The sequence below is a fragment of the Anser brachyrhynchus genome (assembly GCF_964034855.1).
Source record: "Anser brachyrhynchus genome assembly, chromosome: 1".
Classification (NCBI taxonomy): Eukaryota; Metazoa; Chordata; class Aves; order Anseriformes; family Anatidae; genus Anser; species Anser brachyrhynchus.
This window is the reverse complement of record NC_137694.1, coordinates 55,049,459-55,074,349: the sequence shown is the minus strand read 5'-3', so window position 1 is coordinate 55,074,349 and position 24,891 is coordinate 55,049,459. Positions and strand designations below refer to the sequence as shown.

Below are 24,891 nucleotides of genomic sequence, written 5' to 3'. Positions count from 1 at the left end.
CCACCACGAACGCCCCCATCCCACGGCACCTGCCCCCAGCTGACGCAAACATACCCGGATTAACCCCCCGGCGAGGCTCAGGGGATAAGCTGGGTGCCGGGCGCTAAATACGGTGCCGGGCCCCGGGGTGAAGCTGTCCCCCGCCGGAGCCACCTCTGCGGGCGACACCGGGGCCGCCACGGGGATTTTCGGGTGGGTGTGGGAAATCCGGGGGCAGAGCGGCGCGAGTTGGGTAAGTCAAGGCAAGCGGGAGCATGCGGGCGGTTCCGGGATGGCTGGGACACGGGGAGCAGTGGGGAGCTCGTGCCTCGGTTTCCCCACGCCAGCACGCGGGGACCCTGCCGGGGGAGGCCGGCGCCGTGCCACGGAGCTCGCAGACGGCCCCAGTTAAACACCGAGCTCTGGAGGAGCTTGCCGCAGGCTGGGGAAAGGCTGGAAAAATCCCTGCTCTTCCTAAAAGGGTTTGGAGGGCCCGTACGACGCGTCCCGGCACGCAGAGGTAGCCCAGGACTGGAAAAACAGCCCCGGTGGCCAGGATCCCGAATATGTTTTCTTCACTAGGCCAACCTTTTTATTTAAATAATCCGCCCGTCCCGACAATCCCCGCAGCCCGCCGGCCCACCGCATCACCCCAAATGCCCCATCCACAGCGTGGGGTACGGGGCTGCCAAAACCCGACGCCACATGCCCTGTGCCTGCAGCGTGACAAACCCCGTCCGTCCGACCCCATATCACACCCACGGCCCCACGTCGTCCACCACCACCTCCCCGGGCCGGGCCGCCCGGGCCAGGCAGCGTCCCACGGCCGCCAGCACCTTGCCCAGGCGCCGGTCCAGCGCCCGCAGGTGGGGCTCGGCCAGGATAGGTGCCAGGGGGTCGTCGGCCAGCGCCTCCCGCAGCAGCTCGCTCAGGCGGTAGGGCTCGGTGGCCAGCAGCTGCAGCCGTAGGTAGGTCGACTTCTTGATGCTGCCGAAGCGGAGGAAAGAGGGCTCGGTGTCGGGAAGGGGGGGGGTCTCCCCCGAAGGCAATGCGGTGTGGGCGCCTTACCTGCAGCACTGCTGGAGCGGGGCCAGGATGGACATCTCGTCGTGCGAGTGCGTGCCGAAGCTGGGGGAGAAACCCATGGGATGGCATCAGGGCACGCACAGCGTCACCCCAACAGTGGCTGACATTTTGGGCCACGGAGACCCCCAGCATCTTTCCACCCCAGCTGTGTCCCCTTTGGGGTGGCTGGGCCCCGTCTCCGTCTTTACCCGCGGCCGTTGTCCAGGTGAAGCAGGAAGGTGTCGTTCCCGAATTTCTCAAAGGTCTCGTAGTGGTGCCGGTCCATGTTGCCTGGAGCAGGGAGGGGTAAGGAGAGGGTGACAGCAGCGGGGATTCAGGCGGTGTCCGCGGGGATGGGAGCAGGGAAAGGCTGGGTGCCGGGATGGGCCGAGCAGCCTCACCCACATACACAACGTGCCTCTGGTTCTCTGGTCCCAAATCTGGGATACGGGAACAGGGAGGCAGAGCGCCCCTGTTGTGCTAAGCCCACTCCCCAGTCTGACCATTGCCTTCCCATCAGCTACTGGAAAATTGAGGGGAAAACTGAGAGGATGCAGCTTGCATGGGGCAATGCCCACACAGCTGGAAACAAGCAGGCCGTGACGGTGGGTTTTTCCCTCGTGCCTCCGCGGGGAGGTTTGTGACCTGTCTCTCCACGCGTCTGATTGATTGACGCAGTCCAGCAACCGCCACCCACCAAGGAGAAGACAAATGAGGCCACCACACGTCCGCTGTTTCCCTGGTGTGGCAGTGACCACCCTACAGCTCACAGCTCAGCTGCTTCAAGGAGTGGAGAAAGGGTGCGGGGAGAAATCCGCGTGGCACACGGCTCACCCATGAGGAAGTCGAGCACTGTCATGTCGATGAGGTCAAGCAGGCGATGGCCCCTGTCGTAGGGGGGCGTCTGGCGCACCTGGGCGCAGTAGTTGGGGTTCAGCTCCCACCTGCGGGCAGAGGACGGGTGACGGGACCGTGACAGCGACCGCAGGGCAACCCGGGCAGCCCCCTCCCGTCCCACAGCCCCCCACGCCCCACCGATCCCCCATGCATCCTCCACCCACGCGTGTCCCCTCGCCCCCCATGTCCCCATCCCGGCTCACTCAGCCTTCTTGCTCTTGTGGTAGGAGCGGCGCCACGGGCTGCGCCAGGAGCGGCGCTTGGCCAGGGCTTTGTCGGGCAGCAGGGTGGCCATGGAGCCCTCCAGCTGGTCGGGCTTGCCGCACAGCGCATGCTCGGTGGAGCAGTAGTAGGAGCACTCCCCGTAGAAGCAGACGTTGCCCGCTGGCGTGGGGGACAAAGCAAAGGGTGATGGAGAGCGGACCGGACACGGACCAGACGTGCACAAAGCAGTGGTGAGGTGGCCCTGCTCCTTGAGGACAGCCCCATGGCAGGGGACGTGGTGGCAGCTGGGGCAGTCCCCAAATGGGTGGTTGACAGAGCAGGAGCGGGCAGCCACGGGAGTGAGGACGGGCAGAGGTGAGAGCTCACCCGGGGAGATGAAGAAAGTCTTGGCCAGTTTCTTGTCGGTTGTGATGTCCCGGATCTCCTTCGTTATGTTCACCAAGCGGCCAGAAACCGGAGGGATTCGCCGGAAATCCAGGATCCTAAAATGCAGAACTCGGCACAATTTCTAGTCGACTGAGCCTATTTTCTCACGCCAAGTTACTAAAAGCACCGTGAGGTGCAGGCATCCTTCACCACACACAATACAGGGTGAAGAGGTGGCTCAAGGAGCCATTCCTCAGCTGCATCCACAGTTGGATGCCAAGTGTGCTTGGAGGCTGCAGACCCCCAAAGGTACCTTTAGGCCAGGTTTCCCACCCCAAGCCCCAGGCAGCCACCACTTTTTGGGCACGGAGCAGCACGAAGACCCACCTGTCCAGGTGAAAGGCTGCGATCTCCGCGTTGTGCCGCTCAAAGTCCGAGAAGTAGAAGAAGTCAACGGGGGTCTCCTGATCCCGGCTCTGCCTGCGAGGAGCGGGTAGGATGGGGATGATGGCCAAGGATGGGGTCACCTCCTGCTTGGCCCCATCGCACTGTGTCCCCAGTGCCACTGCAGACGCAGCCAGGAACAGCTTCTTCTTCCAGGTGTGCCCCGCTGGGTGTTGTGGCCCCAAATCCCACCGGGACACAGGCTGGAAAACGGTCCTCATGGACCTTCTTCTTCTCCTTCCCACCACTGGAGGTCACTACCCCATCACGAGCTGCACCCAGCCTGCTGCCGGCAGCGCCGGGGAAGGCGAGGAGAAGGGGGCCACCCGGTTTTGGGGCCCGAAGCAAGGCTCTACTCACTTCATGGGCTTGAAGAGGGCCTGCCCGTAATTCGGGAAGGTCATGATGAGCTTCAGCTGGGTCCCACCGGACTTCTGCACTGGAAGGGGGCACATGAGGGTGAGGGGGGACGGTGGGCGTGGGGTGGAGGGACAGGGGCGCGGGCAGGGGTAGGGTACCCGAGCTGACGATCCTCATGGTGGCCAGGTCGTGGAGGAGGGTGGGCATCAGGGGGTCCCGGCGGGGGTACAGCTCATAGCGGTTGATGCCAACGTGGAATTTGAGCCAGGCGGGGTAGGTGTCGTAGGCCGTCTTCCCTGTCGGGAGGATCGTCTCGGCTTTACTGCTGCTGACCCTGCAGCCCGACAGCCACCACCACCCCAACAACAACGACAGCGTTTAGTTGGGACGGGGCATGCAGCCCCAGCACCTTCCCTGGGGAGACCCAGCACAAGCCCTGGGTGGTGGTGAAAGCCCCCGGGCAGGTCCCACCAGGGGTTGGTGGCCGGCGAGACCTGCCAGCACGGCTGGAGGTGGCTCAGTGGCTTCCCTTGAACTCCCCATGGAAAGGCCCCCGGGCTCATCCCGCTCCTCCCAGCCGTGCCTTAATTTCCAGCTGGTCTTGTTGCGTTTCCCTGAGGGGTTAAGCTCCCAGGAGCTAATGGGGTGTCTGCCCCCCGTGCCAGTGCCCTGCTGCAAAGAGACAGCCCAGGACGTGAACCCAAATCCACGTCTCTCTGGGAAAATGCAGGCTGTGGCCCAGACGAGCCAAACCCATCTCCCACCATTAGTGGTGGACGAGGTGGTCCTCAGAGATGGAGCAAACGCCCGTTTGTGGACGACAGCGCTCAAACCAGCCCCTATTCTCTCTCATTTTCAGCAGCCACCGCGTTTGGAAGGTGTGCTTTCCGTAAGGAAGCTGCTACGTATTGCTGACGGTAACTCTTTTAATATCTTCCCACCTAATTAGGGGTTAGTGGCGCAGGGCCAAAAATAGGCACCCAGCAGCAGTGAGATCACCGTACGGCGGAGCCTAAGGAGGTCAGCGAGCGCCCTGTGAAACGCAGGACAGACGTGGTCTCGTGACGAAAGCTAACCTACATTTGGGGTTTTGCATTTCCAGAATCAGACAGGTGAGAGAGGGGGATAAAACCAGTTAGAAATCTGGAGTGGGGAGTTCCTCGGGTACAGAGACAGGCCAAAATCTTTGCGCTGGGGAAGGCAAGGAGATGAGGAGATGACCCAGAAGATACTATACGTAATACTATGAATAATTCAGGCTTCTCCTTTGACTTTGCCATGTGCTACACGGGCAGGCAGGCTCCCTGCGGCTCCCCAGGGTAGCAGCCTGGAAACTCGGGGCTGAGACAGGAGCTGAGGCACAGGAGCAGCTCACTGAGCACTGGGGCTGTCCGGGGTGGGATGCTGATTCACCAAGGAAACGACCTGTTTGGTCCCCACCTTTTGTCCCCTCAAACACTGCCAGGTATCCCCCCAAAAACCCAGCCCGCTCCTCACCATTCGTCGCTCCCGCTGCTTTGCAGGCTGAACTTCTCCATGGGGTTGACGACGAACAGCTTGTCTTTGTCTGTCACCTCCGGCATCGGGATGTTATAAAGGGGATGCTCAAACAGCGCGGCCAGCTTGGATCCCTTGGTCCGTGCCTGATTCACGTCTCCGTGCTGGTGCTGGATCTCTGGATCCTTCGCTCGTGGCCCCACTCCCTGCGGGTGGGAGCTTTTCTCCAAGGAGCCATTGCTGCCACTGAAGTCCTGGAGGATCCGCAGGCTCAGCTTTTTGGGGCCAGCCAGCAAGGGGCTGCCCGACATGGCGCCCGAGGCTTTTGGTGCTTTCCCATCACAGCTCCAGCGCCTGCGAGCCGTGGGGAGAGCTAAATCCATCGCCAGGTGCAGCAGGAGGGCCAAGAGCAGGAGCAGGAGGAGGACAATTTTAAATTTCCTTTGGACGAGCGTCTGCAGCCGGCGCCGCATCCTGCCGCGCCTGGGCACCCACGCGGGGTGAGCAGGGAGTCAGAGCATCCACGGCCCCGTCTCGCCTCCGAGCAGAAATTAGAGATCTAGAGTCCTGCGTCTAGAGCATCGCAGCAAAAAGCAGCCGGCGCAGAGTCACGGGAAGACCCCGGTGGGGTGACACCGCCGGCGGGACAGGCTGAGGGCTAGGAGGCTGCAGCGGGGTTTATCGGCGCTGATAAGGGACGAGCTGCCGGTGCCAAGGTTAGCGTGAACGGGGCAAGTTCCAAATCGATAGCTGCAGGTGGCTCGGGGACAGAGATGGCCACAGATAAATCACACACGGGCAAAAAAACAGGTCGCCTGCACCATCCCACCCCTCCGGGCTTCTACCTGCCCAGCTAACCTTGTTTTTACCCCTTTTTCACACACCTCTGCCCCATCTCCATCCCATCTGCTAGGTTCCTACTATATTTATGTCCAGGCTCATAAATCAGTTTTGCTCCCACTGCTCAGGCTGGGCAACTTTACCCCCTCCCCATCTATCCAAGGATGTTTGCATGCAACCGCCTTTCAAAAAACCACTCCAGCTGGACAAAATAAATAGGATTTGAGTAGCAGCATCGCTGAAAAATTGGGGCGGCGGTGTAAGGAAGGGCTTGGCAGGAGAGGTACAAGGGCAGGGCTGCGCTGAGTGCCTCTGGAGCAGGCAGGGAGCCGGGCTGGAGCCCCCCTCCTGTGCCACAGCCCTGCGCTACCCTCTCGCTCGCGCTGCCCTCTCCGCACCGGCCCCGTCCGGCCCACGCGGGCATTGGGAACGCGGTGTCCCTGGCTCGCTGCGTCCCGCGGCGCGACAGTTGCTTGGAAACCGCCTCCGGCTGACACCGTCAGCCGCCCCAGATTCAGCCAGCCCCGCGTTTCCTTCCCCTCGCCGCCGCGCGATAACAGCATGGCCGAGGGGAGCCGGGGCGCGCAGGGGAGGAGAGCTGCTCCCCGCGGGGCTGGCGAGCTCCGAGGCGCGCAGAAGGAGCCGGGCGGAGGGGAGCAGATGGCTCGCTCGGGGAAGGGAACGCGGCGTCTTGCACCAGGAAGCTTTCTGGATCCGGTCTGGATGCGCGTTTTGGAAAGAAGGCGCCGAGGAGGGGCTGTGGCTGGAACACAGGATCGTTAGGTCATTGCTTACCACAAGAAAAAAAGAAAGCAAAAACATGTGCTAACCGCTCGCAGCAAAGAAGCTGGGCTCGGCTCTGGGAGCAGGGCCACGGGTTCTTTTATCCCAGAGCCAACCCTGGGAGAGCAAAGGGAGAGGGAGACCCCCCCCCCCAGTCCTTCCAGTGCCCCAGCAGCAGCTCCAACCTGGGCTCGCAGGATGACAGGGGGACAAAACGTCCCTCCTATGTCCTAGAGCCAGCCCCGAGAGCCCCCGGCCTTCTCTCCCCGCTATGGGTTGGAGGTGTCCTTCTGACCAGGAGCCCATCCCCATGCTAGGGGAGTCCACAAATCCCCCCCTCCTCCCCAGCCCTAATTTAGCCCCAAATCGGAAAGCAGAGGAAGGGGGAATAGGTGGGGCGCTCGCCACCCTTGGCGCTTCAATGCCGGCATTAAATATTAACCAAAAGATTTTTTCAGAGAGTCAAACGCGAGCCTGCAGCAACGGGGAAGAGCTGGGGAGCTTCAAAGCCTGCCCTGACTGCCTGGCAGCCCGGCAGTGTACCGTGTTGCCATGACATCGTCGCGGAGAAGCGATTGAATTTGCACCTCTTCCCTCCATGTTTTTTCCAGCTCCTTTACCCCTTCGCAGCGGGCTCGAGTCACCTGCGGGATGGAGGAGGAGCCGCACACCCAAGGACGTCTCCTTTGCTGGCTCAGAGCGCAGACTCCCCGCAAGCCGACAACGACGTTGCCCGTCTCCCCTCGGCAGGGAGGGATGAAGTCACGGAGCACAGCCACACTGCGGCTTTCCGGGACGGCCGGATAGAAAGGGTCGTTCTGGCTGGCACTGATGCATCACCCCGAGTTTTTCATCCATTTTCCATCTGACTCAGCCTTCAGGCTTTTGAATGGCGATAAGAAATGATAGGGAGAGGAGAACAATACCGAGATACCTGGTCCCAACCTCCCCGGCTTTCCGTTGAAGTTTTTTTTAAGGTAAAAACCTCCAGTGAGAGATTGCAGTTTTATAATCGAAAGCATATAGGCCCTGCAGGCTCCCAAGCATCAGGGGCAGAGGGAAAACACGGGACAACAAGGGGCTGTCTCCGATCCGTGAACTTTACTCCCCTGTGAATTACAGGCATGCCCAAAAGTGTCAGTTCTGCAGCAAAAGGAGGGTGAAAGTCTCTTTTTTATAAGGCACAGGAGCCAGCACAGCATGATCCAACTTGCGACGGGCAGGAAAACTGATCCTACTGAATACTTGCTTGGGGCCTTGACACACACAGCTGAATTTTATGCTTTTGCATACAACAGGCATTCAGACCGGCTAAAGGGGGTTGGCTTCTTTGTGGTCACTTTCCATAGGCAAGCTCTTACCCTCGGAAACAAAAATAACCTGCCGGCCTCCTGCGAGCCACCTCGCGCTTACCTCGGGGGAGCTGCAGCGCAGGAGCTGCCTCGCTGCGAGTTCACACCTAGCTCACCTCCGCTTGTTCGCGTGCTCGTGCTTCGAGGAGGCCGGGGACTGGTCAACGTTCACTCGTTGCAGGTCACGGAGACATTAGCTGTGGTCAGCCGGGGGCCACCCAGATAACGGGAGGCGGTGAGGCCAAACGATTGCACGCTGAGGTAAGCGGCTCCCTCAATCCCTGCAGGTCAGCACGACCCTGCAGAGATGCCCATGACCAGCCTGTCCGTGCACAAGCACACAGCAGTTAATTATTCATTAGCGCGAAAGAAGCACAACTGAAGAGACTACATACGGCTGAGGGTATCATCCTGCTCCAGCAAAGGGCGTTCCAAAGAGCCGGCTTTACCTTTCCCTCTGGATCTACAGATAGAAAAGGCAGGGGAGGTGGGAAGCCTTGGAACAGAAAACCAGCTTTTCCACCTGCCAGCTGCAGGAAGTGCCAGTCAACAGTGCTATTTTCATTTAAATGCAGCCAGCTGGAGCAAGACAGAGTAACCACACCAAGAGGAAGCTCAAAGGATTTGGAGTCTTCCAGACTGCTCGACAATCCTGGCACCATGCTCTGCTGTACCAAGCAGATATCACGGTGCCAGTCACCTGCTCTCCCTACCTTGCAAGCCCCTTCCACTTTTCCACTTGGTCAGTAAAGAATTACGTGCGAGGATGTGGGGCCCGGCCAGCACTGATGGTGTAAATTTGAAGTCATTTCTAGTGGTCTCTATATTACTTCAATTCCTGCCTTATCACAGAGCTCCTGACATGTTGAGATGGCAGACGGACATCTTCATCATCACGCCCATGATAAAAATGAGTTTGAGAGAAGGAACTAAGGGAATTGCAAAATCCTCCACCAGTTTGACCCACTGCAGGCACTCATGCAGAAAGGTCTTCCAGAATTCAAGTAGGGGCTGGGCTACAGCCTCTCATAAAACACGAGCAGCCACCGGTACCGCTGTTGGCCTTGGAGGAACATCCAAAAGCCCAAAGCAGCCACAAATGCCAGACCCCAAAGGTCAGAGTAGGGGCACCCTGGCTGGGCAGAGGACACGGGTACGCTCCTCTTGCTGCTACTCAGAGGACTTGGGTCAGCAGCACCGCAGACCTGGCACCCTTCCTCAGCACTGTGGCTTGGAAGGAATTCAATGGGGAGGGTGAGAGTGCTTCTCTGGTACCTAGGAGTCACCAGGGTGAGAGACCTGCCGCCGGCCTTTGCCTCAGCTACGCCGCTGCTTGCTTACTTCCATGTCTCCCGAGCTATTTCGTCTTCCACGTTGGAATTTTCACTTCAGAGCAAACACAGGAAAGGACAATTTAGTATATTTTTATTGTAAAAAAAACACAGTTCCACAGATTTATATAAATAAGCCACATACGTAACATCCAATTACGTTCATCCTCCAACACTGACAGCTTTAAAAGATGAAACGGGCTAAAAATGCAAGTCCAAAAAGACGTTAGGTTTCTGATGACCAAGTGATATCTCACATGGAGCCTCCTTCCCCTGCCAGCCTCCAAACAAGATGCTGCAAGTACACAGTGCTTGCGACACCCCCGAGAACTGACAGGGAGCCATTCAAGCTGTACGGAGAGTTCTCACCCACTCCCCAGGCATCGTCAGCCGCCTGTGTTTTAACGCTGTCTGAGCGTGCGGGGGGTGAGAAAGGAGGGGGCAGCTTGCAGAGCAGCCTCCTACGCCCAGGCAGCTCAGCTGTCCTCCCAAACCGAGCTGGGGAGGGTGAAGCGAGCCCGCTTCCCCACAGCTAGCACCTCCACGGACAACCCAAAGGCACACCCTTGACACAGCCCCTTCTGTGCAGTCCTCTTGCAAGGGAGGAAGAGGAAGGCGTTGTTACGCCGGTGTTCGGAGAGAGGCACCGGTCAGAGCCACACCATACGGAGTGGGGAAGGCAGGGAAGAGAGGAGACAATGCGGAACGAGTGGGAGGAGAAAATGTAGGGCTCAATAGCACCTTTCCTCTTTTGCTTCCCCCCTCCCAGCGCTGCTGCGTGGCTTCGCGGCGTGTCGTGAGATTTACCTATCCACCGCCTCCTGGGCTCGAGTGCCACAGAAAGAGCCACAGGCAGATGAGAAATCCCACGAGCGAGGAAGGAGAGGCAAGTTTATACACATATGCACCAACTATACGTATCCCATGGAACTGTTACATCGGTATGAAAAAAAATCTCTCGACGTTTTAACTATTAAAAATAAAGCCCCGCCTCCAGGTCGTACGAAACCTGTGAAGAGGAGGAAGAAATCTCTTGCACGCAGTGGGTCTGGGAGCTGGCCAGACGTCAGGAGCACTTCCAGACACACACAGCCAGGCTGCCACCGAAGAACATGTACAGCAGGTTCTTCACCTCGTGCGTGATCTCGAAGCCAAAGCCTTCCCCGATCACCACGTGCCAGGAGGAGCCAAACTTCTTGTCCATCATCTCTTTGATCATCTTGGCAGCACTCTGACAAACATTAAGGAGGTGAGGCAGAGCAAGCAGTGAGTTTCTGTGCGGACAACCCCCTGCGCTTCCCCTCCCTTTAACAGGGTCCTCAAGCCACAGGCAGCAGGTAGAGCAGCTGCGCTGAGGGCGCTCGAAGCACCCCAGGGCTGTGCCGAGGGGGAAAGGAGGTTACTGTGCTTTCAGCAGCCTCCAACGCAGCAGCTCGGAGAAATTAAGGAACTGCATCTAGCAGCCACTCCGGCTCCTGTTCACACAGTCTGAAGCAAGAGTTCTTTTTTAGATGGTGGCGGAGTTACACTGGGTGCAGCGAGCGCGAGAGGAGATTCAGGTCACTAAGCTGCGGCTATTTTTACAGGAGTCCTCCCCCCCCCCCCCTTCAAGCTAATTACCAAAACACTGAAACTAGGCTGACTTTCAAAAGGCTTGCTTCTCTGAGATCACACCCTGCTTGGTCTCGAAAAGGAGAGAGGAAGATTTTGCAGTGCTGCGCAGTGTCTCGGGCAGGAGGGGACGGAAGGGATCTCCTGCTCTGTAGCTTTGCCTTGCTCCAGCACAAAATCCCTTCGGCAACAAGCAGTCTGTACCCTGCCCGGGGAGCAAGGTGTGCTTTCATTCATCTTTTGAAAGATGGATGCATAAGTTATGGTCTTTAGTTCTCAAAGCTAAAGGCACTCCCCATTTACATGCTCTCAGTAATTTCATTCCAGAGGGTGAAAGCTGAGAGGGAAGTCTAAGCAGACTGTACCTAAAGGTTCAGAGACCTGCATTTGCTCACCCCCAAAGTAAGAGCTTCCTGCCCGCTCTGGTGGGGAAGGTTTTGCTCGACGCTGAAGAACGAACCTGCGTTTTGGGAAGGGCCCTCCCCACACAGTTCTGAAACAAGCCCTGAGGACAGAGAACATCTTAGGAACAGAGTGAGTGGAAGCACGTCATAGGCAAGGCAGGATCAGGAGGAAGGTAAGGTTTGTGAGACAGCATCGCTACGTGACTCATCTCTGCTTCCTGCATGAAAGCAAAGCGCTATTACAGGTCCTGCTGACAAAGGCAACCAGATCTGAGATCTAGCCAAGCTGCCTCTTTCTGCCCTTGCTCGGTAGAGGAACAGAGTAATGTTCCTGAACTGACAGGCTGTCAGTGTCTGACTCCACTCTGCCCTACAGCCCCAGCCCCAATCCTGCAGATTCCCCGAGCTGCAGCAACGGAAGGCCGTCCTGACTGGGCCTTGGCCGGTACCTCGTTGTTGGTGGCGTACTTCTCACACGCCGTGACACACAGCTCCATGGCCTCTACGCGCATCTCCTCCGGCATGTCCGTGTGCTGCAAAGAGCAAGCAAGCCAAATTAAGCAGAACAACAAAAGCTAGACACAAGACAACAGTAAGTGGCCTCTATGCTGCCCATGCTGTCGCTGGGGCTCAGGCTGCTGGGCAGGGGCAAGAGGCAGCTGCTCCTTGTGATGTTTGCTTCGAGCAGGGGAGCACCATCAGCAACAGAAGCTTGTCATTTCCACCATTTCAGAGAATGGCAGATATGAAGACGGCTTACTTATAACATGTCTGCTCTTTCCTTTGTCTCAGTCCATGCAGAATTGTTCTCTACCTACATTAAGGCTAGCATTAAGTAAGCACAGCTTAGAGGAGGAGCTAAATAGGTTTGACAGTTTTCTTGTTACGAGATGAAGGGCAAGAATGTTAGCACTGCTCCTACCACTGTCCTTAATGATTGCTGTAAGCATAACAAAGTCTAAACGACATAGCCTCTGCCTCCTTTTCTGCTATCTGGCTGGCTGGCAAGATCTTTTACTCCAGCTCCATTAGAAAAAAAGCTGTACTTAGTGTCCTGAACACGGGAGGGGGCTCCAAAGGCAGCACGTTCAGCCCAATAGATGGATCACTTTGCCCGCGGCTGACAGGGGAACAAGGGTGCTAACAGATCTCCTCAACAGAGGTCAAGGGCAGGCAGGAAGCAGCGGCGATGACTGAGATCCCGACCCAGAACTGTTAGCATGCACTCCCAGCAGCTTGTCAGTGGGAGAAATTCTGCTCTGGAAGGTTGGTGAGAACGAAGGCAGAATTTCACACCTGCAACACCGGTGGGCACACAATCCACCCTTCTTCTTACCCTAATCAGCGGAAAGCTGTGAAGTCTTTTATAATCAGCTTCCTCCTTCTTCCCCTCCCCAGTGTCGGCCATGGTCCTTCCCCACGGACCGCAGGAAGGGACGGAGGGCCGGGCTGGAGCTCAGCAAGGTGCTGCAGTGCAGGCAACTCGGAGGAACGCAGCTCTGAGGACAAAAATGGACCAGCGGCAGGGAAAAACTCAGCCCGGAGGACACTGCTTAAAAACAAAAGACAGGAAGACAGCTTTGAATTAAAACAAAAAGCTAATGAAACCCTTACGAGAATGCTGCTCCTGCCTTCACAGTTACTTACTGTATTTCAGCACCTTCTCACACGCTGTGCACTTAGTTCTCGCAGCGCATTAACACAAACAATCATTTAAAACGTAACGCTTTCCATAAACGAGCCTTCAACAGCACAGCACTTCCCAGAAGCACCAACGGAGCTTGAGGGACGAGCCAAGCCAGGGCACTGCTCCCAACAAGCGATGAGCACGTCAACCCTTGTCATTTAATGCCAAGAGGACACTACTGCCTGCGAGGGCTTGAAACGGTGCACCACGAGCAAAGCGTAAGGGAAGTTTAAGAAGAGGATTAGTGTATATAAGCATACAGAAATACCCTGATCTGTTTTGGGGTAGTTATTCATGCGATTCACGAATGTTTGCCGAGCTGGGGGCTTGGATATTGGAAAACGCTGGCCCGCTGCTGTGTGCCCGCTCACCAGCCGGCCTCCACCTGGGCCCAGCACCGCACGGCCCGCACTCGGAGTCCTTCACCACCGCCCTCCCGTGCGGGATGAGGGAAACAGCCCCACACACCCGACCCCACGGCGGCCAGCACCCGCTCCCCGCAGCGAGGCAGCCGCCACGAGGCGAGCCTGGGGGGGACGGGACGGGACCCCACAGCCCCGGGAGGCGGGGGCCGGGCAGGCCCCGGGGCGGGGAAGGGGCCGGGAGGGGAGCGCAGCGCGGCCCGGCCCCGGTCGCGGCCTCACCTGCGCGGCCCGCGGCGGTTGCTAAGGAAGTGCCCCGGCTGTCTTAGCAACCGCCGCCGGAAGTCCCGCCTCCGCGCCGCCCATTGGCTGGGAGCGCCGGGCCGCCTCGTCCTATTGGCGGAGGGGTGGCCGCGGGGCGCTGGGGTGGGCCCTGCTGGGGTTAATTGGGGCAGCCTCATTAGGGCCGGCCTCATTAAGGCCTCCCCGTGCGCTGGGCAGGGATGCGAGGGCTGGGCTCTGAGCCTGGAGGGGCAACGTCTCGTTGGCCTAAAGCCGCCGCGGGGAGCGGTTCTAAACTCCAAATAAAGATATTTGTATCGATAAACGCCTTTTGTTTTAATTAGCAAATTATTTATATAAATAAACAGGCGCCTTGTGTTTCTGCAGCTGGGAGGGAGGAGAAGCTGGCCCTGGGGTCTGGAGAGGTGAGGTGGGCTCGGGTCCTGCCAGCAGACCTTGGGGGTCTGTGGTGCTATTAGTCGGAAATTAATCCAGGCAAATTAGTCTGAAATTAATGGGTGAAGAAGAATCAAGCTCCTGGATAGCACCAGGGGAAAAGGCTGCTATTCCTGGGCTGCCGGGCACGACGCGTGGGTTTCCATCAGGGCGCCTTCTGGTCATGGAGGACAGCTCGTGTTCGTCAAGACCTCTGGCTGGCGCGTGTTTGAAATGTCCTCGCCGCTGGCTGCCGAAAGAAGCGATCGATTTTCTCTGAGACAGAAAAAAAGAGGAGGAGGAAGAAGCTGGGCGTTCTGCTCTCCCCTCACCCCGATCTCCAGGCTCGCCCCTACAGCTGCAGGGCGGCTGGCTGCCCTGTTCACCCCTGTCCCCACAGATCCGAGCAGAGCCTGGGGCTGTCGTTGCAGTGGCCGGTGCTGGGAGGACAATGCTGCAGTGATCGTTTGTCTTCCCGTCTGCCTTCACCGCTGCCACTGTCAGGAAGCAAACGCTGCCTCCCGTTCCCTTCGCTTTTACCGCCGCAGTCCCATTTGTGGGGTTGGTGCCGGTTCTACCTCCTTCCCCTTTTCTACAGGCAGTGGCCTCTCGCAACAAGGCAGGCACAGCACTAAAATTGTGAAGAGAGAGATAAAAGCTGGGAGATCATCCTTTTTCTCTCTCTTTTTTTTTTTTTTTTCCTTTTTTCAGAGGAGATAATTAGGAGCAGAATCTCTGCGAGGAAGATCTTTCCATCATTACTTTATCTCCAGGCAGCTACTCTAATCTCTCCAGGGATACAGTGCTTTCAAGCATCGTATTCTTTCTGTGTTTTTCTTTTTTTTTTTTTTTTAATGCTTTAATCCCTATGTAGTTCACCCACTTTTGCTAGGAAGCAGCGAGTCGGCAAGAGCCGCCGTTTGTGTGCGTGTGTGTCCATCGGCGGCTGTGTGTGAGAGCGCATGCGCCTGCGATTCTGGCTTCAATTAAACACGCTTTGGTTTTGATCAATGTGGGTCCACGGGGAACGCTTCCCGAGGGAAACGCAGACACTGTTTGTAAGAATAATTCAGCGGCAGCTCCTAGGTTAAAGCTGACAAAACCAGCCAAACCCAAGCTCCAGAGGGTCTGAGGTGAGGAGCTCCGTGTTCCCCGTGGTTGCGATGGGTGATGCAGGGATGGAGGGAGAGCATCAGGTGGGCCCCTTCCCGTCTGTGATGGCTTAGGAAAATGTGGGCAGCTTTGTGTGTGAGCCACTGGGAGCAGGGCTTCTGCGGGCTGCGCCTTTGCAGGATCAAAGCCGCTCAACGCTGTCTTGGGCCGATGCAGGTGTATGGGGGGTATTTTCCATACGGGGTGGCCTGCTGCCCACCTGTAAATGAAGGCAGTTCTTTGGCAAGGCTCAAATTCGCACCTCTGGCTGGGTAACAAACCACGTTAGAACAACAACGTGTTGCTGTTGCACAACGGTGGCAGGCTGTGTCGTATTTGCCGTTCTCCTCAGCTGGGAAATGGCCACCGAGCGATAAAGTCACCGCAACAGCAGCGACCCGCTGGAGCACTGCACGAGCCCTGGTGGGCTTCCTGCCCGCGGGAGCGAGTGGTGCAGGCTCCCGGCAGGATGCAGAAGCCCGGGGAAGCAATTAAAGCAGCCTCCCATCGCTAGGACAGGGCAGATAGCAGGGCTTTTTGTACTGTCACCTGCTGGGGACACGTGCAGCCCGGCTTGGCTGGGTCCAAGGGGGATGGAGGTTGGCATGGCACAGAAAGACACAACCCACAAGCCCCAGTTGAGGTATCCCAACTCCCGGTGTAGGAATTTCAGCGTTTTTTTCTCAAGCCTCATAATTAATAGGTTCGGCCCTCGGGTGGGAGGGTTTCCAGCCACCGTGTTTGCCCTGGTGATCTCGTTCTCTGCACAGCGAAGTCCTTTGGGGGGAGGCTTGTTTTGAGCCTGACTAAGCTCTTGGTCTGCTGGAAACCCCGCGGCAGTGAGCGTCACAGTTTAGCAAAGCACCTCTGCTCTTTCTACATCTTTAATTTATCTATTATTTATTTATAATTTTTTTTTGTGTCTTTTGGGAAGAGGTATCCGGACACTGAGCAGTACCCAAGGCACTTATGGCCAGAGCGTGCTCTCAGCACAGCTGTTGAACAGCTCCTTCTTTAACCCTCCCAAGAACGATTTTGTTTTCCCCTGTCTCGGTGCACAAAGCATTGTTTTTCAACAGGCTGTCCTTAGAGAGGCTCAGGTCTTTTCCTGAGTGGTTATGTTTAATTTAGAAGCTAGCGATATCTGTAAGTCACTGCAATTACTCCTTCCAGCCAGCAGCACCATCGATTTGTTACCTCCTACCGTCTCCTCCAACCAACCAGCCTTTTAAGCCCTGTAGCAGGTTTTTGGTTCTTGCAGGGCTCAGATAACCAAAAATTGTACCTTCCTGCTCTTCTTTTCCACCCAGTTGTGGAACACGCAGCCGCAGAGCGTCAGGGCTGGGGCTCGCCTCTCCCAGGAGGGAAATCAAATATTTATTCCTGCTCTTGATTCCCCGTCTCTCAACCAGTTTCTAATCTCTCCATAATGACTTCGTTTCCTTAAGAGCCTTATACAGAAGAGTTTGCCGTAAGCCTTTAAAATGCCTGCGTAAATTACAGCCAGCCTTCCTGTGCCCCCCATACTGCTGAGGCGTCCCCAAGCCTCTGGGGACGTAGCTTCAGGTGACACCCCCAGCCTGCTTTGTGGCATTAAATATCTGCAGCGTGGCCAGCAGGAGCCGTGGGGACGTGGCTCAGCTCGGTGTCCCCACCAGCACCTGGCAAAGGCAGGACCCAGGGGAAAACTGGGGCCTCTGCTCCGTTTTCCCCAAATATCGGCGAGGTTGTGGCCCTGCTAGAGGGGACAAGTGTCCTGCAGCCCTGAGTGCTGTGCCTGCCAGCCCTCTCCTGGCCAAGCCTCACGCGTGGCTCGCTCAGTAACTCATTACCAGCGCTTAATTAGGCTCCTACGCCACATGAGCTCCTCGGCACCATGGGCTGACCTGGAGGCAGGGGTTTCCTGCTGCTTCCCTCTCCCTGTGCTCGGGGCTGGGTTCCTCCTCCTTGCTCTGCAGTGGGGTGGATGAGAGATTCCCAAATGGTGCCCTTGCCATGCAGCGATACCCAAACCTTCCCTGTGATGTTTTGGCAGGGGTCTTCCATCTCCCTCTGGGTGCACATCCAGTACCCTGGGGATTTTTCCTGGGGGATTTTTTCCTTCTTTTTCACCCGAAAGCAGCACGGGGCTCGGGTTTGCAGCCCGCCTGCCCTCCCTCCCCACGGCACCCCACAGGAGGCTCCGACAGAAACACCACGTTTATTGTCCACAGCCAGCGTTACAAAAGAAACGTCCCGACACGACACGGCCACGCGCAAGCGAGCGAGCAAGGTGGGGGGGGCACGAAGATCACAGTGTCTCCCACTTGGCACAGGGGCTGCGCTGTGTCCCCACCACGTCCCCCCCTCCCCGGCGGGCTGTCCCCTCTGTCCCCCTTGTCCCTGAGCCGCAGGGGGGGGGCAGCTGGTGCCGAAGGTGCAAAGTGGGACTTTTTGGGGGAGCACTGGAAGCTGGACATCACACGAGCAACCGTGAAACCCCCCCCCGAAATACCCCCCACCCCCCAGCGCACTCACACGCACACACACACGCACATATCGAGACACTGGTGACCGCACGCGTGGAAACATCGCACCCGCAGGCACCCCAGGGGGAAAACCCCCTCCTGGCCCCGCTCCGGCCCCAAGGCCAGCGGCTCCCTTTGCCCCAGCCCCGTGCCACCAGTGTCCCTGTCCCCAGCCAGCTCAAAGCAGGGGACCGAGGCACAGGCGAGGCCAGCAGCCCCCTGCGAGCAGCTCAGTGCCCAAAAGGCCAGGGGGGTGGCAGGGAATACTGTCCCCCCGTGTCCCTTTTCCTTGCTTTTGCTCCGTTCCCTCCTGCACCCCGAATAGGACGGGGGGCACGGGGACGAGGCTCTGCCCCTCTTCCCCTGCCTTCTGTGTGGGCACTGGGGCCCCAGCACTGGGAATGCTTAAAAATAAATAAATAAATAAATAAATAAATAAATAAATAAATAAATAAATAAATAGTCCCCCACAGGGCTCCTTACACCCACGGGGGGCCTACGGTGCCTGGCACACTTGACCGGAGAAGAGCTGAAGGGGAAGAGGGGAGGATGCTGATGGCTACCAGCAAACAGCTCGGGGCCCCATGGGAGAACGGGCTCGCAAAACCAAATATCAGGGCGATAAAAATAAACAGGGGAAGGGGGTGCCCTGCTCCCAGCTCCCCCAGGCCCCATAGACACGACAGGCAGCATATGGCACAGTCCTGCCAAAACAGAAATAGGGCAAGGTGGGGGGGGGGCAGCATGCCGGGGAGGTGTGAGCTGTGCCAAGGGGCTGCCACGGGACCTCCATGCATGCCGCCCCCCCCGGGACGCTGCCGTGGGGGCATGGAGCATCGCCCCGTTGTGGTGGTGGAGGTGGTGGCGGGGCCCGCTGGTCTGGGAGGGGACAAAGGGGCTTTTCCTGCTGTCCGCGGGCACCTCGGCGCTGGGGGGGGCCGCTCACGCCTTCCTCCCCTCGTCACAGGCGGTGAAGGCGCCCTTGCTGGCCCCCCCGAAGACCTCCACGGCCTGGTCGTCCCACTGGATGACGTTGCCCTGCAGGCGGGAGGTGCAGTTGGCCAAGGCCAGGATCTCCGCCGGAGCCAGCATGTGGTCCCACACGCCGAACTGCGCCAGCTCCCCCACGAAGGCCTGCGTGGCGTCAAAGCGGCCGCCCAGCGTGTCCTGGGGACGGGGACGGAGGTCACATTAGCGAGCAGGGAAGCCCCCCTGGCCCTACCAACCAGGGCCCCGTGCTGAGAAACCCCTGCCCGCGCCCCATGGGCCGGCGGGTACCTGCTCCTGGCCCAGGATGATGACGCCCTGGGGCTTGATGGCGTGCCACGAGGCCAGGTTCTCGCCGGCGCCCCGCTGCTCGCCATCCTGGTACGCCGACCACTTGCCGTCCCGGGTGGTCCACGCCACGCAGATGTGGTGCCAGGCCTTGTCCTTCAGGCTCAGCGGCAGCTGGGCAACCTTCGTGTGGAAAGCAAGAGCTCGGCACTCGACGGGGCTGCCGGAGGACCCCTGTGTCCCCCAGGCCCCCATCCCTCCTGTGGCAGCACCCTAAATTCTACAGACATCCAGATCTGCTGCTTCTCCCCCTGAAAACCCACCCCGTAGAGCTGTCCTCCCCATCCTCCTCCTCCACAACCCTTCCTCCCATCTCTTCCTCCTCGTGGTCCCCCATGCCGATCCCAGCTCTGCATTTCTCCAGGCCAGGGTGGTGCAAGCACAGGGAACAGGGACCAGACCCGGTGATGCCCGGGGGACCCTTGGGATCACCAAGGGATGGAGGGAAGGGGACGAGGGAAGGCGCTTCCCTCCCGTCCCGCTCCATCTGGGCTGACCTTGTCATTGATGAGCAGCTCCAGGGGGTTGGTGCCCCACTCCAGCAGCACGATCTCGTTGGCTTGGCTCGGGACGGAGTAAGAGAAAGGGGTGCCGAGCCCCGCCAAGGCCTTGGACTTCAGCCACATGCAGATGGTGAAGGCATAGAGCTCCGGCAGGCTCTTCTTCATGCGGGCGTACATGTAGTTGTTCTGCACCGGGATGGTCACCTTGAAGGCGTCGGGAGGGCTGTAGCCTGGAGCTCCTGCATGCCAAGGACAGGGAGGAGAAGAGGAGGGTCAGGGGCAGCTCTTGGGGTGGGGACACCCATCCCGGAGCTCCCCTGGAGGTGCACCTTGGGGTTGGCATCACGCCACGCTGCCTGGTTCCCCGTCGGGCAGGACTCACCGTGCTCCAGCTCCGCCACCCGGCTCTGCAGGGAGTTGAGCTCCTTCTCGATGTCGTGCTGCTGCTGGCTGCGGTCGGTGTTGGCGGCCTGCCGCTCCTTCTGCAGGGTCAGGATCTTGGAGAGGAGCTGCTCCTCCAGCTGCTCCATCTTGGTGTGCAGCGCGTCGCGGGCGAGCGCCGGGGCGGTGGGCACCGAGCCGTTGGTGCGGGCCGGCAGCTCCTGCTGTGCTCGGATGTAAAGGGAGAAAATTCAACATGGTGTCAGCACAAAAGGTTAAATGCACAGCCCCAGGGGCTTCTCCAAGAGCTTTGTCCCCATCAGCCTCATTATTACGAGGCTGCCTCGGTTACCCTGAAGGACTTTTGGCTGCTACGGAGGCAGAGCAAGACCAGGGCACACAGCAGCTCGGGCCATCCCGCCACTCGCTTCGCTGTTTCGGCACGGACAGTGCCGTAGCGTCATGTCCCAGGGCTGCAATCCTCTTAGCCCGGCTCAGCCCCTGCGTGGGCGCGTGCACGCGTGCCGGGTCAGGCAGGTAGCTCCCCGAGGGCGTAAAGCCAGCGTCGCCCATCTGCTGGCAAAGCCCCAGCCACCGGGACGCGTGTAAGCGGTGCCGCGGAGGAACAGGGTCAGCGGCCGTGACCCCGTCCCGTGGGGACACGGTGACACCCCCGCCCCGCTTCCCCGCTCGCACCTCCCCACCGCGCCGAGCTGCCCTGGCTGGAGGAAAGCCAGCCTTGGCCGTGCAGGATGCGGCCGCCGCGGATGGGAACGGCAGGGGGAAAGTAGCAGGGAGAGGAAGAGCGGAAGGTGGTGTTGGCGTGAGCGCAAGTGGAGCCGGACCAGGAGGGAACACGCTGAGGCTGGAAGTGAGGAGATGCTGCCAAGCGCCAGCGAAGCTCCGGGCTCGGGAAAAGCCTCCAGCGGGGACTGCCGGGGCAAGACCTCCGCAGGTTTTGCAAAGGAAACCAAAGCGGAGAAGCAAAAACCAAAGGGGAGGTTGGGCAGAGAGCATGTGCCAGCCCCAGCCAGCGGGCACACGCCAGCTCTTACTGCCGGCTTTCTCCGGGAGAGAAAAACCTCTCCCAGGAGGGAAAAGCACCCGGCAAAGGGCACCCTGCCTCCGGTCCCCGTAACAGAGAGAGGGGTTAGCCCGGGAGCAGTGCCACGGGTACACGTTAGTCACGGCCCCGCGTGTGCTCCCCTCCGCCGTGCCTGCAGGCTGCGACTGCTCGAGCCGGGGGCTGGACGCCTGCCTCCCTGCCGCACGCCCAGCTCCATCTGCCGAGCACCAAAAAAGAAAAGACCGGGCGCTTCTGTCGCTCCCGCTAGCCCCCAATAGCCTGCCCTACGTTACTCAACATGGGATGATCGCTGGCTTTTTTTTCTTTCCTCCCTCTCTGTAACTTTTCTTGCTATGTCCTTCTCACTTCTCTTGCTCCGTGGCATCTCCTCGCGTGCCCTCCTGTCCTGCTGGGGCACAGCCCCCCCAAGGCTGGGCTGCCTCTCCTTAAAAAGCATCCCCCGCATCTCCCAGCGCTTTTTTCCTCCCGAATTATTCGCGAAACTATTAATTACGGCCGTGCAGCTGTTATTTACCGGCGGCTTTCGGGGAGGGCAGAGGGGGGAGCGCCTCCTCCCCGGCTGTTCGGTGGGCGCCCGGCTTCCCATCTGCCGCCGCGCAGGCAGCAGGGGAGTGGGCAGCGGGTGCGGGGGAGGCTCGCTCGGCGCTTTTTTGGCCACCGGAGCCGGCGAGGAGATTGAAGGCTGCCAGGTAATATTAATCACGTTAAATGTCAGCGGCTGGTGGGGGGGCGGCGGGGCCCCGCACGCACTTGCTCAGGCTGTAGTCATTGTTCGGCAAATGCACTTTCATTTATGTAAGGAGATCAGAGCCGTAATTTACTAATGCATCAGCAAATCTGCTCCCCTGGGCTTCCCCTCGCGCCCCGCTCACCTTAGCTGCTGAGAAGACGAGGGCACGGACGAGGGACGATGCTCACCGTGGGACCCCGAGCGGGGTACACGGGGAGTAGCAGCACCCACACCAGCTCCGTCCCCTTCCCTACACCTGTGCACCCATCCCACACCGGCACAGCTCCTTTGCAGCCCCTACCACCACGGGAAGGTCGCTGCTTTTCCTCGCAGGGGAAAAGCTCACGGCACGTTTCCATCCCCCCCGAGTCTTGCTCAGGGCTCTCATCGCTTGGGTGCCCCCGCCTGTGCCCGTCGGCCCGCTGCCAGCAGCCAGCTCATCAATCTCCAGGCTGTGCCCCTCCAAGGAGACGTCCTCCTCCCTCCCAAACCTCTCCATTTCAATTTGCAGCAGTAATTAAAAGCATGTAAAAGGAGCATCTGGCTCCCCGGCTCGGCGTGCCAAGGCGATGCGTCCCAGCGTACAGAGAGCGAGGGGGGAAAGGAAAAGGGGAGGAAGAAGGCCAGCCACGCTGTGCCCGAAGGGAAAACAAAGAGAAAGGCGTTCGGGAGACATTAGGGAGAGGTGACGGACGATGCTCCTTGGTGAGGCATGGTCAGGGAGGGCTCCCCGATGCGCCCACCCGTCCCCTCGCCCATGGGGGCACGGAGCCTGCCCCGCTTCCCCCAGGGCAAACCAAGAATCAAATGACTTGATAGGTTTTGTATCAATAAATCGTATGTCTTACAGGGCCCAGGTTATATCGATGGGCTTCTGCCAGCCCCCCAAAGCATCCAGCATTAAGCCTTGTTGACAAAACCGTGGACATCACCTTCCCAGGGCGTTTTGCTTCACCCCGCTCCCCAGACCGAGCTCAGCCAGGGTCCCCTCTCCCTCCTTCCCCCTTCCATGGTCCACCCCAGTGGGAATTTTGGGTGTCCTCGAGGTGCTGCACAGCATCCGACGGGGCTGGGTCCCCCAGATATTGTGTGCTCCTTGGGCACGCGTGGATGTGGGTGAGCCAGAGCCCCCCCCCACAGCCTGCGGGACCCTTCCCTGGGGACGGTGCTTTGTGGGGAATTAAGGGGAGGTGGGCTTTGCTGCTGGCGCTGGGAGAGGGGCTGGATGCTGGGGCCGAGGAGGACGGGCAGCAAGCCCCAAAGATGCCTCCTTCCCCTGCCTGTGGCCTGCTGCTGCGGTGAGGGGGCAGAGGGGCAAAACCAGCCCCGAAACCACCTGCTCTGCCCCGAGGGGGTCCGAAGTCCCCCTGCAGGCAGCGGGGAGGGCGCTGGGGACCCGAACGCGAAGACCAGGCGGTCGAGGGCTCGCAGGTGGCTCTGGCCCCGGCGCACCTCGGGGGACAACGCGCCGTCCCCGGGGCGATGGAGCCCCTGGAAGCAGCGCCCTGGGAAACGCAGGCGGCTTCCTTCCAGCAGCTCCCGTGCCCCCTAACAACCGCCCTCCGCCGACTCTGCCCCCTCAGACCCGCAGACCCACACCGACTCACCTCCACGGACCCCCCCCCAGCCCCCAGAGCCCCCTCCCCGCACCTCGATGCGGTCGATGCGGTCCTGGAGGGCCCGCACCGCCTCCTCCAGCTCCCTCACGGCGGGCGGCTCGGCGGGGGGGTGCCCCATGGTGCCGGGCCTGGGGGCGGCCCGCAGCCCGGCGGCGGGGGCCGGGGGAGCCCGCGAGCCCCCCTCGCAGCGGCTGAGCTTGCCGGTGAGCTCGCGGATGGTCTCCTGGTCCATGCGGATCCGCTCCTTCTGCTCCAGCGCCGTGCGGCGGAGCTGGGCCGCGGCGCTGCGCAGGGCCAGCAGCTCCTCGGGGCCGGCGGCCGCGGGGCACTCGGCGCTCAGCGGCGTGCACACGAAGCGGCTGAAGAGGGGCGGCGGCGAGCCGGGGAGCCTGGGGCCGGCGCTGGCCAGAGCCTCGGCGGGGCCGTGCAGGGCCCCCAGCCCCTTGTCGGCGGGGGGGAGCAGGGCGGCGGCGGCCGAGTCATTGTCGGCCGAGGAGGAGGAGGAGGAGGGTGGGGAGGAAGAGGCGGCGGTGCCGGCCGGGTGGACGCTGGCGATGATGCAGATGATGGCCCCCAGGAAAGCCAGCATGCCCGCCGCCAGCAGCACGGCCAGAAACTTCAGGGTGGCAGCGGCGTGGGGGGCGCGGGGCCCGAGGACGGCGAGAAAACGGAGCGGGAGGGGACGAGGGGACGGACGGACGGAGGGACAGCCCGGAGGCAGCCGGCGGGGACGGACGGACAGACAGACGGACGGAGAGACGGACAGACGGACGGCACCGGCAGCGGCAGCAGCACCGGCGCCGGGGCCCCGTGGCGCCGCCCTTATAAGCGCCGGGCGGTGCCGCACGCCCCGCGCCGCCCCCGGCCGCCCGCAGCCTCCCGGTGCCCCCCCCCCGGCCCGCCCCGGGGCGGGGTCCGAGCGGCGGAGGCAGAGCCCCGAAGCCCCCCCCCCCCAAAAAAAAAAAAAAAAAAAAAAGCGCTGAGAAAAAATGGGGAAAAAACGGGAAAAATTGGGTTTGGGAAGGGGGTGACGCTCAGGCAGGCATCCTGCCCCAGCTCCGCCCTGGCTCCTGCCAAGCCTTCAGCCCGCCTTACCTGGGGATCCGCAGGGCCTGCATGGCGCGCACACCCGCTGCCAGCCCGGCTGCCTTTATTTCCAGGTCTCCCGTCCCAGTAAACGTGCCTCGTGTCACCTCACCCCCGTCACTGGGGCTGTCTGCGCCAGCACCCTCGAGCAAAACCTCACCGACGTCCGCGTGTCCCGTCCGCCTCTCCGTCCTTCCTGCTCCAAAAAACGCGGCTAAGGCGGCTTCACTGGCAGCGGGAAGCGAAAGAGCTGCCCCAGGACGCCCCCACCGCTTTTTTTGGCACACCACGGGGTTGGGGTGAGCCTGGCACAAGCGGCACAAAATCTTGGCCGTGCTCTGCTTCGGCGGGCAGCGATCCCTGCCAAGGGCGCACCGTTTCTGGAGAGGGCTGCCCCGGGGCTTCGTGAGCCGCGGACGCTGGAGATGCTCCCCGAGGTGGCAAAACAGGGATCCTCCCGCAGCAACCCCAGCTGGACAAGACTCATGTCAGGGAACAGCAGCGTTATGGGGAGTTTTGGTCACTGGGCACCTCGCACGGCGCCAGGCACGGGCAGTACCGAGAAACTACC

The 24,891-nt window shown here is 60.1% G+C and overlaps 3 protein-coding genes and 1 long non-coding RNA gene across 8 annotated transcripts; 1 reads left to right on the top strand and 3 right to left on the bottom strand.

Moving 5' to 3' along the window:
* Positions 1-831: 831 nt before the first annotated feature.
* LOC308190900 (extracellular serine/threonine protein kinase FAM20C-like) lies at positions 832-9,063 on the bottom strand. Of its 3 annotated transcripts, XR_013947561.1 has the most exons (9): positions 4,834-9,063; positions 3,495-3,670; positions 3,337-3,415; positions 2,920-3,012; positions 2,145-2,648; positions 1,879-1,988; positions 1,254-1,567; positions 1,048-1,107; positions 887-966 (listed from the first exon to the last, which is right to left on the bottom strand). XR_013947561.1 is itself a non-coding variant. In XM_080582704.1 (8 exons), exons 1-8 carry the CDS (start codon positions 5,304-5,306, stop codon positions 1,044-1,046), a joined length of 1,581 nt encoding a protein of 526 aa, XP_080438830.1. In that variant the 5' UTR covers positions 5,307-9,063; the 3' UTR covers positions 832-1,043. The 3 variants fall into 3 exon arrangements, 2 of the variants coding, with proteins under 2 accessions (XP_080438830.1, XP_080438829.1); XM_080582704.1 differs by having other exon boundaries at positions 832-1,107; positions 1,254-1,335; XM_080582703.1 differs by having other exon boundaries at positions 832-1,567.
* Positions 855-4,989, top strand: LOC308190973. 2 transcript variants are annotated; one of them, XR_013947597.1, is made up of 3 exons: positions 855-947; positions 4,286-4,448; positions 4,860-4,989. It is a non-coding gene; the product is annotated as an uncharacterized lncRNA (long non-coding RNA). The 2 variants fall into 2 exon arrangements; XR_013947598.1 differs by lacking the exon at positions 855-947 and adding an exon at positions 3,295-3,435 and having other exon boundaries at positions 4,196-4,448.
* A 153-nt stretch (positions 9,064-9,216) lies between the features above and the next one.
* Positions 9,217-13,496, bottom strand: DNAL4 (dynein axonemal light chain 4). Of its 2 annotated transcripts, none has more exons than XM_080582821.1 (4): positions 12,802-13,496; positions 12,491-12,703; positions 11,604-11,687; positions 9,217-10,370 (listed from the first exon to the last, which is right to left on the bottom strand). In XM_080582821.1, exons 2-4 carry the CDS (start codon positions 12,560-12,562, stop codon positions 10,206-10,208), a joined length of 321 nt encoding a protein of 106 aa, XP_080438947.1. In that variant the 5' UTR covers positions 12,563-12,703; positions 12,802-13,496; the 3' UTR covers positions 9,217-10,205. The 2 variants fall into 2 exon arrangements, with proteins under 2 accessions (XP_080438947.1, XP_080438946.1); XM_080582820.1 differs by having other exon boundaries at positions 12,491-12,706; positions 12,802-13,491.
* Positions 13,497-17,255: 3,759 nt separating this feature from the next.
* NPTXR (neuronal pentraxin receptor) lies at positions 17,256-24,079 on the bottom strand. The gene is made up of 5 exons (XM_080589626.1): positions 23,266-24,079; positions 19,800-20,022; positions 19,412-19,656; positions 18,858-19,037; positions 17,256-18,746 (listed from the first exon to the last, which is right to left on the bottom strand). The coding sequence occupies exons 1-5, from the start codon at positions 23,821-23,823 to the stop codon at positions 18,522-18,524; spliced, it is 1,431 nt and encodes a 476-aa protein (XP_080445752.1). The 5' UTR covers positions 23,824-24,079; the 3' UTR covers positions 17,256-18,521.
* Between the last annotated feature and the right edge of the window lie 812 nt (positions 24,080-24,891).

Bases quoted from the DNA above. Each gene is read 5' to 3' on its own strand.
- LOC308190900 (XM_080582703.1), bottom strand. From the start codon at position 5,306: ATGCGGCGCCGGCTGCAGACGCTCGTCCAAAGGAAATTTAAAATTGTC. The intron at 3,671-4,833 runs GTGAGGAGCGGG...GTCGGGCTGCAG, and splicing joins AGCAGCGGGAGCGACGAATG to GGTCAGCAGCAGTAAAGCCG. The intron at 2,649-2,919 runs GTGGGTCTTCGT...TCTGCATTTTAG, and splicing joins GCAGCCTTTCACCTGGACAG to GATCCTGGATTTCCGGCGAA.
- NPTXR (XM_080589626.1), bottom strand. From the start codon at position 23,823: ATGCTGGCTTTCCTGGGGGCCATCATCTGCATCATCGCCAGCGTCCAC. The intron at 19,657-19,799 runs GTGAGTCCTGCC...CTTGGCATGCAG, and splicing joins GGTGGCGGAGCTGGAGCACG to GAGCTCCAGGCTACAGCCCT. The intron at 18,747-18,857 runs GTACCCGCCGGC...CCCCGTCCCCAG, and splicing joins TCATCCTGGGCCAGGAGCAG to GACACGCTGGGCGGCCGCTT.
- DNAL4 (XM_080582821.1), bottom strand. From the start codon at position 12,562: ATGGCCGACACTGGGGAGGGGAAGAAGGAGGAAGCTGATTATAAAAGA. The intron at 11,688-12,490 runs GTAAGAAGAAGG...TGCTCTTTGCAG, and splicing joins ACAGCTTTCCGCTGATTAGG to CACACGGACATGCCGGAGGA. The intron at 10,371-11,603 runs GTACCGGCCAAG...AATGTTTGTCAG, and splicing joins AGTACGCCACCAACAACGAG to AGTGCTGCCAAGATGATCAA.